The sequence below is a fragment of the Mauremys mutica genome, chromosome 1 (genome assembly GCF_020497125.1).
Source record: "Mauremys mutica isolate MM-2020 ecotype Southern chromosome 1, ASM2049712v1, whole genome shotgun sequence".
Taxonomy (NCBI): domain Eukaryota; kingdom Metazoa; phylum Chordata; order Testudines; family Geoemydidae; genus Mauremys; species Mauremys mutica.
This window is the reverse complement of record NC_059072.1, coordinates 109,339,823-109,353,959: the sequence shown is the minus strand read 5'-3', so window position 1 is coordinate 109,353,959 and position 14,137 is coordinate 109,339,823. Positions and strand designations below refer to the sequence as shown.

The window sequence follows — 14,137 nt, the reverse complement described above, 5'->3', positions numbered from 1 at the left end:
GAGCTCCTCATGCCCTTCTGTACATCCAAAATTTTGCCCAGAAAGGCAGAGCAACCAAACTAATCTAAGAGAGACCACTACAAACACAAGAAAGTAAAGGAGAAGATTTGGTGTGCCATAACCAGATTTCACCCTACATCGGAAAGTGAATCACCAAGTCATTCTGGCTCCTTCACTGACCTATATTAATTCAAAGGCCAAAATAGAGTCAATTTTAACGACATGACAATAGCTCACCACTTTGTTTTACTATCTTATTGACTTTTTACAATAGGAAGAAAATTAAACAAGGAGTTAGCTCACCTGCTTGACGTACTGGAAATTCAACTTGATCCGAAACTATGATTTGTAGTAGACTTGGAGCAAAATTTATGATCTTGTACGACTGAAATTTACACAAAAACCCATAGTTAAAGTTGTGTTTTTTAAAAAATTTAAAATATTGCATTGCCAAATGAGTAAGAAAATTAGGATGATCATTTTTGAGAGAGTTACTAACGTGTTCTGAGACTTTCCATGGGAAGTTTGAATGGAAGTTTACTTCTGTTGAATTCACCCCCTCCGGCACCATAAATAATTATTTATAAAACTGAGCACATATAGGCAAGGAAGTGGCATTAGTGATGTGACAAAGGCACTTTCTTGGAGATTCTGAGATATTAAATACTTAGACAAAACTGATTACAAATAATAGAAAGTGCCTGAATTATTTAAAAAAAAAATACCCTAAAAGAGAAATGCATATTGATTTGCTTCACAGATACACAGCACTCCTGTGAGAAATACTTCAGAGTTTAATGGAAATGCTACCACACTCCCTTTTAAATCAGTAAATCGTTTACATTACATTAAAGTATATTTGGCAAATGCTTTTGTTATATGCAGTATAACTGCTGGATTAAATTTATAGTAACATAAGAGAAAAGTTAAAAATCTGGAAAACCTACTGGACTAGCCATACATAATTAAAATCAAGTGCAGACAGATTAGATTTCAAAGCCACAAGCTTTGTGTATTTTCTGGGAACTTTTCAGACTTTTCAGAACATCTGAAGAATTTCTAAGTGGAAACACTGCTTTTAGTGAACTTCTGAGCAAAGCATGCCAGATTAAAAGGTGAAAATATGATAGCAGTATACTGCCACAATTCAATCGGCATCCTCCTGCATGAGGAATAGGGAACTCTGCATGGTTCAGTGACTTTTCAGCCTCAGCAACATCTGTAGTTATTAGTCAGTTATGATCTCTTTTCTCTCCGCTCCAAACAATAGATGTTTCAAAGAGAGCTTTTTCCCAGTGTCTGCATGACAGCAGCTCTCTTTATTTCATCTCCTCTGGAAGGGCTTTATCAATACTCTTCAGATAACTTACATCTTGCAGCTCTAGTGGTTTTGATGGTTTTCCTAGCTGAAAGGAAAGAACTTAACTAAAAATTGAACACAACTACACTACATCATTTCTTGGACTATACCTCATTCAACTGCTTAGAAATACAAGATTAGGTCTCTTTCTCATGGCCCGGATGCCTTGATCTAGCATTTCAATAATGAGATAATGATAATTTCCATAACGAAATGAGTCCACACCGGCGCTTGTGTTGGTGTAACTTATATTGTCATTCACAACATAAGTTACACTGATATAAGCTGTAGGGTCAACATAGCCTGACATGATGCCACAGCAGTAACAGCTAGCAACACAACAAATATGCAAGAGCTTCTGGAGACTGATACAGCCTCAAGGAATCTAGATCATTGGTCTTGGATACACACCATCATGCACAAACTTGCAGGTCACTTTTGCCAACTCTGAGCAGAAAGATCAGAGTCTATTTGTTTCCCACCAGGTTTTTCAGCAAACCAGGTAAGGATTTCCATCTTGACACTATACCCTGGGAGGGCTGGTTATAAGAAGGCTCAGAAAAGCCCTCAAACACACAAAATTTCAGAGAAGGAAGAAGTTACTCACCTTGTACAGTAACGATGGTTCTTGAGTAATTTCCCTATGGGTGCTCCACTGTAGATGTATCTGCATCCCTGTGCTGCTGACCATAGAATATTGGTAGCAGCGTCCACTCAGTCCACGCATGCGTTGCCTCCCCTACCCCCCCATCATCTGCTATGAGGCTAACCAATGGTGTGCAGGTAAACCCTCCTCAGTTTCTTCTCTGCCACAGAGTTTATGATGAGAACTCCGAAGAAGAGGGTACGTCATGGATCACCCATAGGGATACACATCATTACTGCACAAGGTGAGTAACTTCTTCTTCGAGTAGTGCCCCTATGTGTGCTCCACTGTATGTGACTCCCGAGAAGTATCCCCCCCACTGGAGGTTGGGGCTTCTGAGTCGAGTCTGTTATGGATGCGTGTACCGTGGCACCGAATCTGGTGTCTGCAGCAGAGTCCCCCAGGATGGCATAGTGTTCTGCAAAGGTATGTGCAGATGCCCAGATAGCTGCTCTGCAGATTTCTGATACAGGGATACCCTTGGAGAACGCAACGGATGAGGAAACCAATCTCACAGAATGTGTGCAGATTGTAGATAGGGGTGCTAAATTGCAAATCTGATAGAGTTTGATACAGTTCGAGACCCATTTAGAGAGTCTTTGAGCTGAAATCGCTGTACCTCTAAACCTGTCCGCAACAGCGAGGAAGAGTCTTGGAGATTTTCTAAAAATTCTTGTCCTGTCCAAATAAAAGGCCATGGTTCTCCTTATGTCAAGCGTATGAAGGATGGCTTCCCTATTATCCTGATAAAGCTTGGGATAAAACATTGGAAAGTGAATGAGTTGATTCATGTGAAATGCAGAAATCAATTTGGGATGAACTTTGGATGTGGTCTAAGTGGAACTTTGTCACGGAAGAACACTGTGAAGGGGAGATGCGCTACCAGATAGCGGCACTGATAGTGCATCTCCCCATCCTCTTGCCAAGGTGTAATGGCGATCAGGAAAGGGGAGTTAAAGAACAAGTGGCCACGAGTTCAAAGGGTGGTCTAGTCAGTCCTTTTAATACTACACTGAGGTCCCATTCTGGGGTATGAAGTTTGGGTTGGGGAAAGAGGTTCACTATATGTTTTTGAGAAACCTCTTCATAGTCGGGTGGGGAAAAACTGAATACCCTTCCACCTTTCGGTGGAAGGTTGCTATTGCTGCTAAGTGTACTTTTAACAAGCTAATGAAAGTCCCCATTACTTGAGATCCAACAAACAGTCTTGGACAGTGGTCTCAACCAGGAGTATGCATACCCCTGGGGGTATGCAACGGTCTTCCAGGAGGTACATCAACTCATCCAGATATTTGCCTACTTTTACAACAGGCTACATAAAAAGCACTAGCAGTACACACTAAAATTTCATACAATGATTTGTTATACTGCTCTATATACTATACACTACATGTAAGTACAATATTTATATTCCAATTGATTTATTTTATAATTATATGGTAAAAATTAGAAAGTAAGCAATTTTTCAGTAATAGTGTGCTGTGACATTTTTGTATTTTTATGCCTGATTTTGTAAGCAAGTAGTTTTTAAGTGAGGTGAAACTTGGGGGTATGCAAGATAAATCAGACTCCTGAAAGGAGTACAGTAGTCTGGAAAAGTTGAGAGCCACTGGACTATGGGTAGAGTGGTGGTATCTGGTGTGACCCTTTTGGACTGGCAGCAGATCCAGAACCTGGACCACTTCTGTAGGCAAGTGTAATGGATAGCCACTTTAATAACACTTCTTGTACCTCTTCAGAACATGATGTTTCTAAGTGCTGGAACCATGAAGGAGCCAGGCTTTGACCTGTAGTATCTGTAGGTTGGTGATTAAGAGTGCATCTCTCACTCTGCAAGAGGCAGTAAGGAGTGATTGGAAGAGTCATCGGTAGACACAGTGCCAGTTGTGACAGATAAGGGTACCACGTCTATCTTGGCCAGGTGGGAGCGATCAATATTATATTTGGTTTTTCTCTTTTTACTTTCAACCAGGACTTTCAGCAATAGAGGGAGTGAGGGAAAAGGCATAAAGAAGGCCCTTCTCACATGAGAGGAGGAGAGTCCCCCATGGAGTGCTGGCTAATGCCCATTCTGGAGCGGTACCATGGGCGTTTCTTGTTCTGAGAAGTAGCGAAGAAATCTACTATCTGTGTCCCCCGCCATTGGAATATATCGCAGAGTACCACTGAGTATCTCCCACTCATGATTGTGGGGGAATTTGTGGCTGAGACTGTCCACTGTCATGTTGTGTATGCCTAGTAGGTAAGCCACTGATATTGTAACAGTGTGGGAAACGCACCAGTTCCACAGCTTTAGTGCTTCTGTCATAAACAGATAGTTAAGGGTTACTGCCTCTTTTACCTGTAATGGGTTAAGAAGTTCACCTAGCCTAGCTGACACCTGACCAGAGGAACCAATGGGGGGACAGGATGTTTCAAAAGGAAGGAGGGAAGTTCCCTTTGTCTTAGTCAGTTTCAGTTTTGGCCGGAGTGGAAAAGATCAAGGAACCAGCCTCTTAACAGAAATAAATAGGTTTATGTTTATTTTCTTTTGTGACTTTGTCTTTTTGCATTAGAGGGATAATGAAATTGGGGATTCTTTTGTGTATTAAGTTTTTGCCCAGGGGAACATCCTCTGTGTTTTGAATCTGTTGTCTGTGAGAATAGCTGGTATGCTAATCTCTCCCAGAGGTTTTTTGGGTTTTTTTAACCTTTCTTTTCTTTAAAAAAAAAAAAGGCTTTTAATTAAAGAACCTGATTGATTTTTCCTTGTTTTTAGATCCAAGGGGATTGGATCTGGACAGACCAGGGATTGGTGGGGGAAAAGAGGAGGGGGAAATGAGTAATTCTTCCTTGTTTTAAGATCCAAGGGGTTTGGATTGGTGTTCACCAGGGAATTGGTGGAGGAGTCTCTCAAGGCTACCCAGGGAGGGAAAGGTTTTTGAGGGGAAGACCGAGTTTCCCAAATGACTCATAAACAGCTGTTCTAAACGATTTGGGTGGTGGCAGCAACCAGATCTAAGCTGGCAATTAAGCTTAGGGGTTCTCATGCAGGTCTCCACATCTGTACCCTAAAGTTCAGAGTGGGGGTGAAACCTATGACAACTTCCATACAAAGGGGAGGTGATCTTGCACCTCCTTGTTGGTTTATGTAATACATGCAGGCTATATTATACATCATGATCTTTGTGTGTGTGCCTCTGATCATCGGCAGGAAGCGAACATATATGTTCCCAATCACTCCAAATTCAATTAAATTGATATGAAGGCACGTCTCAAATGAAGACCATTTGCCCTGTACTGTGAGACCACTGAGACATGTGCTCCATCTTATGAGGGATGCATAGGTAGTGAGTAGTAGTAATGGGGGAGGTTGAGCAAACGAGATTCCCATGCAGGTGTTTGCTGGGTCTTTCCACCTATTCAGGGATTGTTTGATTTTGGTGGGCATCAACAGCAGTTTGTCTAGGCTGTCCTTGTTCAGTCTGTAAACCTAACTGAACCATGATTGGAGGCATCTCATGCAGAATCCTGCATGAAGTATCAGCGATGTGCCCCCGGCCATGTGTCCCAGAAACTAAAGGCAATGTCTGGCCAATATCTGGGGGCTGGATGCATTTTCTCTACAACTGTGAGGAGACTGAGGAATCTGTGATGTGGGAGGAGTGCTCTCACTTGGACTGAGTTGAGATCCACTCTTATGAATTCTAGTTTCTGTACCGGTATTAATGTTGATTTTTGTGCACTGATTTGCAGGCCCAGGTTCTTGAATAGATCCAGGGTAGTCTGGGTAACGCACTGGGCTTCGGTGAAGGAACACGCCCTGAGGAGGCGATCATCCAGGTAAGGGTAAATCATAATGCCCTGGGAGACTAAGTGGGCTGCAACTACCAAGATGACTTTGGAGAATACTCTGGAGACCTCTAAGATGCCAAAAGGGAGTATTCTGTACTGGTAGTGGTCTTGTCCAAGTGTGAAGCTGAGGTATCATCTGTGATTCAGTATGATCAAAATGTGAAAGAAAGAATCTTGAAGGTCAAGGGCTGAAAAACAGTCTCCCTTTTCTAATGCTAGGATAATCATTGCCAACGTGACCATCCTGAACTTCTGAGCCTTGACAAATTTGTTTAGCACTCTGAGGTCTAGTACAGGTCTCCAACCTCCCTTTTTTTTGGGTATCAGGAAGTAGCGAGAGTAAAAGCCTTTGCCTCTTAGATGCATGGGCACTGGCTCTACACCTCCTACGCTGAGATGGTCAATCTCGTCTCGTAGCAGGCTCTTGTGAGAAGGGTCCCTGAAGATGGATGGGGACAGATGTTAGTAGGGGAGGAGTTGTGAAGTGGATTGAGTACCCATCTCAAATAATCTCCAAAACCCATTTGTCAGAGGTTATCCTTTCCCAGGATCTGCGGAACGGGGTGAGATTGCATTCATAGGGATGAGGGAGGTTTTCCAGTGTTGGATGGCATTGAGGAGAATGGTCTGCAGGCACCTTGACTAACCCATCAAAACTGCCATTTTAAGGTGGATGGCTGTGAAGAAGGAGGTTGAGTCTGATGGTTTCCATTTGGGGAACCTGGACTTCTTTCTCTGGGGTTCATAAAATCTCTGGGATGAATACTGTGACAAACGGAGTCTGAATGAAGAGTGGGGGCTATCTTTTCTCTTCTGCCCAGGTGTGTAGACTCTGAGAGATCGAAGAGTAGCCCTGGAATCTTTTAAAGCAGAGGTTCTCAAACTTTTTTTTTCCGCAGACCACTTGAAAATTGCTGAGGGTCTCGGCAGACCACTTAATGATCTTTCTATATGTTATTGGTACTGTTAGATAACTATTGTAAAGGGCTTTGGATAAAATCGCTATATAAAAAATAAAACATTTTTTGTTATAAAAATATGAGTTGTGTGCTTTTATTTGTAGATCAGTAGTCTTACCTTTCTAATTTGATGGATGTGCCCGCTCTCCCCCTGCCATGGCAGCCCCCAAGCTTGGGCTGGGAAGGAGGTGGGGGGGTGTCTCTCCCCTGCCACAGAGCTGAGGCTGGGAAGGAGGGCCGTCTCTCTCCAGCAGCTGCAGCCCAGGAGCTAGGGAAAGTTGCCTCTACCTGTGGCTGCCGCAGGCCTGCACATCCCAAATTCTTCTCATCCCACTGCCCCCTCCCACCTACCCCTTATTCCCCCCAAAGCCAACACCTCACCTTACATGTGGTCTTCTCCAGGGTCCAGGCACCTAATTAGCAGAGCTACGCTTGCACGGCTCCACTAATTAGGTGGGTGGCCCTTCATTCTCTTGTGTGTGGCCACCCAGACACGCACCTTAGAGGGAATTATCCGCGGACCACCTGAATGGAGCTTGTGTACCACTGGTGGTCCGCGGACCACAGTTTGAGAACCACTGTTTTAAAGTATGGAGAGAAGCATCCATTTTCTCAGCGAACAGTTTTGTATCTTCAAAAGGAAGGTTCTCCACTGTTGTTTGTACCTCTTTGGGGAACTTGGATAAGTGCAGTAGAGGCTCGTTTCATCACGACGGCAGTAGAGATGGAGTGTGCCACTATGTCAACTGCACTGAGTGCACATTGGAGTGATGTCTTTGCTTTAAATTACTCTGTGTGTGAATCTGGGAGCTGCTCAATAAAGGAAATGAGTTTTGAGTAGTTTAAGTGATTGTATTTTGCCATTAAGGCTTGCTAGTTCACAATATGGAACTGAAGACAGGCTGATGAATATATTTTTCTCCAAAAAAGATCTAGATGCTTCCAGTCCTGGTCATAGGGTGCGGATGTGAGATGGGGTTGGCAGCCTCTTGAATTCACCGCACCCACGATGATCAAATTGGGAGGTGGGTAGGAGAAGAGAAATTCCATCTTTTGCTGGCAAATAATACTTTTTGTTGGCCCGCTTGCATGTTGGTGGGACCAACACTGGAGTCTGCAGTATGAGTTTGGCAGGGTCCAAGAGGGCCTCATTAATAGGGAGGGCCACTCTGGATGAGGTAGAAGAATATAAAATGTCCACTATTTTGTGGTGTGACTCGGTCATCTCCTGTAGTGCTATCTGCAGTGCCTCTGCCACCCGCTGGGCCAGCTCCTGAAACAGCTTAAAGTCATCTGCCAACAATGGTGGCGGGGGTATCCCTGCCTCATCTGGTGATGATGATGAGAAATGAGTCTGGGGGGTAGCTTTCTCCTTGACTTCTGCCTCTTGTTCTTCTCTTAATTGTTCAGGGGGCTAGGATGCCCTCGATGCAGCAGCTGAAGGAGGATGTCTCCTTGGTTCTTGATGGGCCAAACCAGCGTCATAGGAAGCACGATGTCTGTGTGCCTGCCAATGATCCCATTAGGGCCACTGGGGAGGGGCGGTAGTTGGTACAAAGGCTGCCCATATCAAGGAGATTGGGGATCAGAGGGATGGTATGCATGAGGTCCATACTGGAATTGGGCACCATAGGGTGGGTGAGAGAGCAGCAGGAGAACACATCTTCTTTCTCACTATCAGACTCAGCGGATGAAAAAGGTGGAGTATGGCATGATGTTTTCAGTGAGTCTGGAGCTCTGAGTGGACTTGGTACTGAGGCCCCAGTACTGAATACAGGAGAATCCAGTGCATCACACACGAAAGGTCTGTTGCGTATCAGAAGTCCGGCAGTGCTAAAGGCGTTGGTACCGGTGGTGGTTGTTGGTGCCGAGATGCCTGCACCGAAGGAGTTGGTGACATGAACCTGATAGTATGGTCCGCTGGCGTCTGGCATGCTGAAGATGGTACTGATGTTGCTGTCCATACCACAGGAGCCTTCCCCAGGGCAGCTTTTCTGGATTTTTCATGCCCAGTCGGTACTGATGATTCCTTGCCTATGCCCTTTGGGTCCTTATGCAGCCCAACATGCTCTGTTGGGGCGGTGCCGTGCAAGCCTTGGGTACTAGACTTAGAAAGCTTCAGTGTCATCAGTACTGATGACACTAAGCAAGCCAAAAATCATTTTCGGCTAGGTCGGGGCTTGCTGTGGAGACTCATGGCCCTTTTCTTAGAGGCCTTGTGTGAGTGGCTTGTGGGTGTCTTCTTGGGCTCACCTCCCTTAGACTTAGAGAGTTGCAGTGAGGCTTCCCATCGTCCAGGTCTTGACACAGTTCAGAGGGTGGCTGAAGGGCCACCTCTATTAAGATAGCCTTGAAGCTCAGTTCTCTAACCTTTCTGGATCTGGCCTTCAGTTGTTGGCACAAACCACACTTCTGTGGTATGTGGTTCTCTCCCCAGGCAGTGGACACACTGAGTCCGTCAGTCACCAGGATAAATTCCTTGCAACTAAGACACTTCTTGAAGCCCTGTGAATCTGGTATACCCTGTCCAGAGGGGTCCCCAAACCCGGGGGAGAGGAAGGAGAGGGTCAAAGAAAAATAATGTCCAAAATAAAGTAGGAAAGCTCCAAAATAAAGGTAGCTAAAATTAACAATTCTGAAGAAGTTAATGATCCACTAACAGACAGCTAAATCCCCATCTTTAGCCAGGGGCAGTTGAGAAGAAACCGAGGAGGGTTTGCCTGCACAGTCTCACTTAGCCTCGTGGCAGAGCATGGTGGGGGGGAGGGGGCAACGCACGCGCAGGCTGAATGGAGACTGCCACGAAAATTCTCTGATCAGAGGTGCAGGGGTGCAGACACACCTACAATGGAGCTCCCATAAGGACACTACTCAAAGAAGGATTTTTTTTTGACAATTAGGGATGGGGGTATCAAAACTGAGGCTTATATAAAAAAAAGAGATAGTAGCACTATGAATGAATCACTGCCTAAACTCCAAAACAAATACAATTTGGATCACACATGATACACTGGGCTGGATTCAAAGCAATGGAGAGAAATCATTAGCTCTCTGTCCAGCCTCACAATTCTTCACCAACTAAAGGTGAATCAAGATTCCTGCTGTAGGTTCAATTAATAGTTCTGTCACTGCAACACCTTTGCCAAATCACTTAACTTCCTGGCTCTCAGTTTACTCATCTGCAAAACTGGTTTGATTCTAACCTGCTTTGTGCTTGGAGGCTTAATCTTTGTAAAGTAATTTGGGATCTCAAATAAAAATGGATGTATCAGTACAAAGTATTCTCTTCATCAGTTCCCTCTCTAGAGATATAAAAATTCAGTAAGCCGCAGAAGAAACAATGTAATCTATTTACAAGTTATAATACACATTTATCTGTTACGTTTTGAAAAATAAATTTGTGCAAGTCAGGTGCTTATAGTGAAATTGTAACATATTGGGTCCCAAACTCCATCTTTCTATCTCTAGACCTAGGGCCTGGAGTCTCTGGGAAGGCAGCATATTCTGCCCTGGAAGTCAGGAAGGCAAAGCATAAATCTCCACAAATTGCCTCTGGCTAATTGAAGGTAGGTTGGTGATAAGGCGCAAGATAAATGCTTCAAGGTCTCCTCACGAGAGAAAGGCTTTCCGGAGGTGGAAGAGGAAGTAAGAAGGGATACTAGAGGATTAACAGAATGTTCTTAAAGGAAAAAACACTGGTTAAAAAACTGTGTGTGTGGACTATTAGTTTTATTTACATTTCTTTTTAAATTAAATATTACACTCATAAAAGGTTGCCAGTTTCATCAAAAGTGACGCAGGCCTGGTCAACAAAAAGGTCTTGGGATGCATCAGGCGAGGTATTTCCAGTAGAGATAAGGAGGTGTTAGTGCCGTTATACAAGGCACTGGTGAGACCTCATCTGGAATACTGTGTGCAATTCTGTCTCCCATGTTTAGGAAGGATGAATTCAAACTGGAACAGGTTCAGAGAAGGGCTACTAGGATGATCCGAGGAATGGAAAACCTGTCATATGAAAGGAGACTCAAAGAGCTTGGCTTGTTTAGCCTAACCAAAAGAAGGCTATGGGGAGATATGATTGCTCTCTATAAATATATCAGAGGAATAAATACCAGGGAGGGAGAGGAATTATTTAAGTTCAGTACCAATGTGGACACACGAACAAATGGATATAAACTGGCTATCAGGAAGTTTAGACTTGAAATTAGATGACAGTTTCTAACCATCAGAGGAGTGAAGTTCTGGAACAGCCTTCCAAGGGGAATAGTGGGGGCAAAAGACATATCTGGCTTCAAGACTAAGCTTGATAAGTTTATGGAGGGGATGGTATGATGGGATAGCCTAATTTTGGCAATTAATTCGTCTTTGACTACTAGCGGTAAATATGCCCAATGGCTTGTGTTGGGATGTTAGATGGGGTGGGATCTGCGTTACTACAGAGAATTCTTTCCTAGGTGTCTGGCTGGTGAGTCTTGCCCACATGTTCAGAGTTTAGCTGGTCGCCATATTTGGGGTCGGGAAGGAATTTTCCTCCAGGGCAGATTGGCAGAAGCCCTGGGGGGGTTTCGCCTTCCTCTGCAGCGTGGAGCACGGGTCACTTGCTGGAAGATTCTCTGCACCTTGAAGTCTTTAAACCATGATTTGAGGACTTCAATGGCTCAGACACAGATTTGATACAGGAGTGGGTATGTGAGGTTCTGTGGCCTGCGTTGTGCAGGAGGTCAGACTAGATGATCATAATGGTCTCTTCTGACCTTAAAGTCTATGAGTCTAACAGGAGGCCTCCAAAAATATTACACATTTCTCTTAATTCCAGGAATCACTTTTTAAACCAGATTAAAAAATCCTGTCATCTTTCCTTAAAAAAAATACATGCTTTTAAAAACATTAAGTACCCCTGCAACCTTGAAACTGAACCAGAATCCCGAATAACAACTATATTGCTAGTAATCTGCAGTCATCACATCTTTCATCTGATAATCCCAACAATCTTCAAAACTTTCTTTAAGCTTTATAACACTGATGTGCAACAAATCAATGACACACTCAGGAACAGGATCCAGGAATCCAGACAATCATTCTTTTGCTCTAACCTTACCAAACATATAGCAGTTTGTTATTGTAGTTTTGCTCCCATATGTTGTTTTTAATTAAGGTAAAACAAGCACGGATGCATTTGTTTTTGTGTTTTTTAAATAAATATGGACTTTGTAAAATAAAGAAGGTGGCCACATTTTGATATAACCACCCCACACAGCATTTCAAATGCCCATTATCAATCAACAGTGAACAGAACTTGCCACCACTAAAAGTGAGAGTGTTAGATATAACTAATTCAGGAGTGGTTTTAAATTGCAAGTGTGGAAAATTAGAATAAGAACAAATTTCTAAACTGAAACTGAATCCTGCGAAGCCTTATTAATCATTTCAATTAACATATATTGAAGACCCTGAAAGGTGAGTCTCTTCAAAATAAGTTCAAAACTGAAGTTATTCTTCTATATTCCATCAAAATACCTATGATAGGAGAATGTTAAGATTGTATGACAAACCAAAACTCAGGAAGTGTCAAAATTATGATTGCAGGCATAAACTTAACTGTATACCCTTGTGCCATTATAGTACAGTCTAACTACATGACCACCTGATATAATGTGATATCTGAGAAAGAGTATCACAGTTTTTCCAGAACCTTATATACACAAACACTGCACAATCTATATGTCTAATGTATATATCAGGAATCCATGAGAGTCAATGTACAATATTCATAGTGAATGATGTGTGGCACACGAGCATTGCAACCTGCACATACCATGTACTGAAGTATTGTATATTATACGTATTACTTGAAAAACTAGTACACAATCATGTATTTCAAGTCTAATGCGCACGTACAAGACCACCAAATTAAGAATTCAGTGCAACCTTTACTTTGACAGTTCCTGACTCACATCTTTAAGCACACAAACTTAGTTAAGAAAGTGAAGGCACTGATCCTGCAACTGGTGCCAGATGGGCAGACCTCTACAACCACACAGGTTCCCAGTGAAGTCAGTGGAACTCCACAGCCGCACAGAAGTCTGTTCATCCATAGCCAGTTGCAGTATCAGTGCCTTAGCTTTCAAACACTGCAGGGGAATATTTTTTTCACAACAAAGTGTCTCATCAGATTTCCCTGTTAATTGTGGCAACATTTCTATTGTACTTCAGGTTTATACCATTTTAAATTTCAGCTGACAACCCCTTTAAGCATTGTTTCCATTTAGGAGCTGCCTGTAGTTAGAGACCACTGGTGCCTAGGACCAAGCTGGCTCTGCCCTTATCACCACTCCACAGAGAGACTACAAAACCAGCTGCCAGATGCTGAAAGTGACAGATTCCCCCATCCGCACAGGTAGGATGAACAGGCTCAATAGACACCGCTCAGGTGAAGGGGGAGGGGTAATTAGGGTGCTCTCTAGGTCCCCCTCACTGCCCTCCCCGCCTTCACGCCCAGCAGAGATGAGCACCACGAGCACCACCATCCCTGGGGCTGGGGTCCAGCGAAGGGCTGAGAGCGGCGCCTGGAGGCCCGGCGCCCGCAGGCCGCCTGACGCGCGGCAGCTGCTGGCCGGGGCAGCCATGAAGCAGACGCTCCCGGGCAGGATGCTTCGGGGCCGCCCAGGCTCCCTCGGGGGGGTTTCTTGACCCCTCTGCCGCCCCCACTTCACCCCCGCCGCGAGCGAAGGGGGCTGGCAGGGCACAGGGGGAATCCGGGGAAGAGCCACAGGGCGGCCCCCGAGGGCCGGGGACCCGACCCCCCCCCACACACACGCTGCGCGGGCGGGGCGAGCAGCCCCCGGCCCCGGGCCGCGCGCGGGGAAACGGGGCGAGGGACGGGCAGGGCAGGGCAGGGCGGAGACGCCCCCAGCCGCCGGGAGGGGAATCGCCGGGTCTCCCCCCGCGCCCCGCGCCGGGGCCTGGTCCCGGTCCCGGCCCCCTCACCTGATTGAGCTCGTTCTCGGCCGCGATGCGCAGCTTGGGGTCGATGGTGCCCTTGAGGGCCTGGATGATCCTGTTGGGATCCATGTCGCGCCCCGCGCCGGGAGGCAGCGCCTCGCCGCCCCCAGCCCCGCAGTCACCAGCCCGCTCCGCTCCCCGCGGCCATTCACACCGGTGCGCGCGACAGCCAGGCGTCGGGAAACGGGGGCTGCTTTACGGCCACCGCGCCTCCTTCAGCTCCTTGCGGCCGGGGCAAGGGAACGGAGGCCACCATACTGTTGTACGGAAAGGGACGGTGGCATTGTAGAGCTGCTTTACGGCGGCTGCCACAGCGCGCCCTGTCCCCCATGGGGG

At 45.3% G+C, this 14,137-nt stretch overlaps 1 protein-coding gene across 2 annotated transcripts in view; it reads right to left on the bottom strand.

Moving 5' to 3' along the window:
• IPO8 (importin 8) overlaps positions 1 to 13,935 on the bottom strand; it is an 80,046-nt gene extending 66,111 nt beyond the window's left edge. For both annotated transcript variants that reach the window (XM_044990676.1, XM_044990684.1), the window contains exons 1-2: positions 13,787 to 13,935; positions 304 to 385 (exon numbers count right to left, since the gene is read on the bottom strand). In XM_044990676.1, the coding sequence (XP_044846611.1) occupies positions 304 to 385; positions 13,787 to 13,870 (166 nt within the window). In that variant the 5' untranslated portion in view covers positions 13,871 to 13,935. The remainder of the gene's footprint in view (positions 1 to 303; positions 386 to 13,786) is intronic.
• Between the last annotated feature and the right edge of the window lie 202 nt (positions 13,936 to 14,137).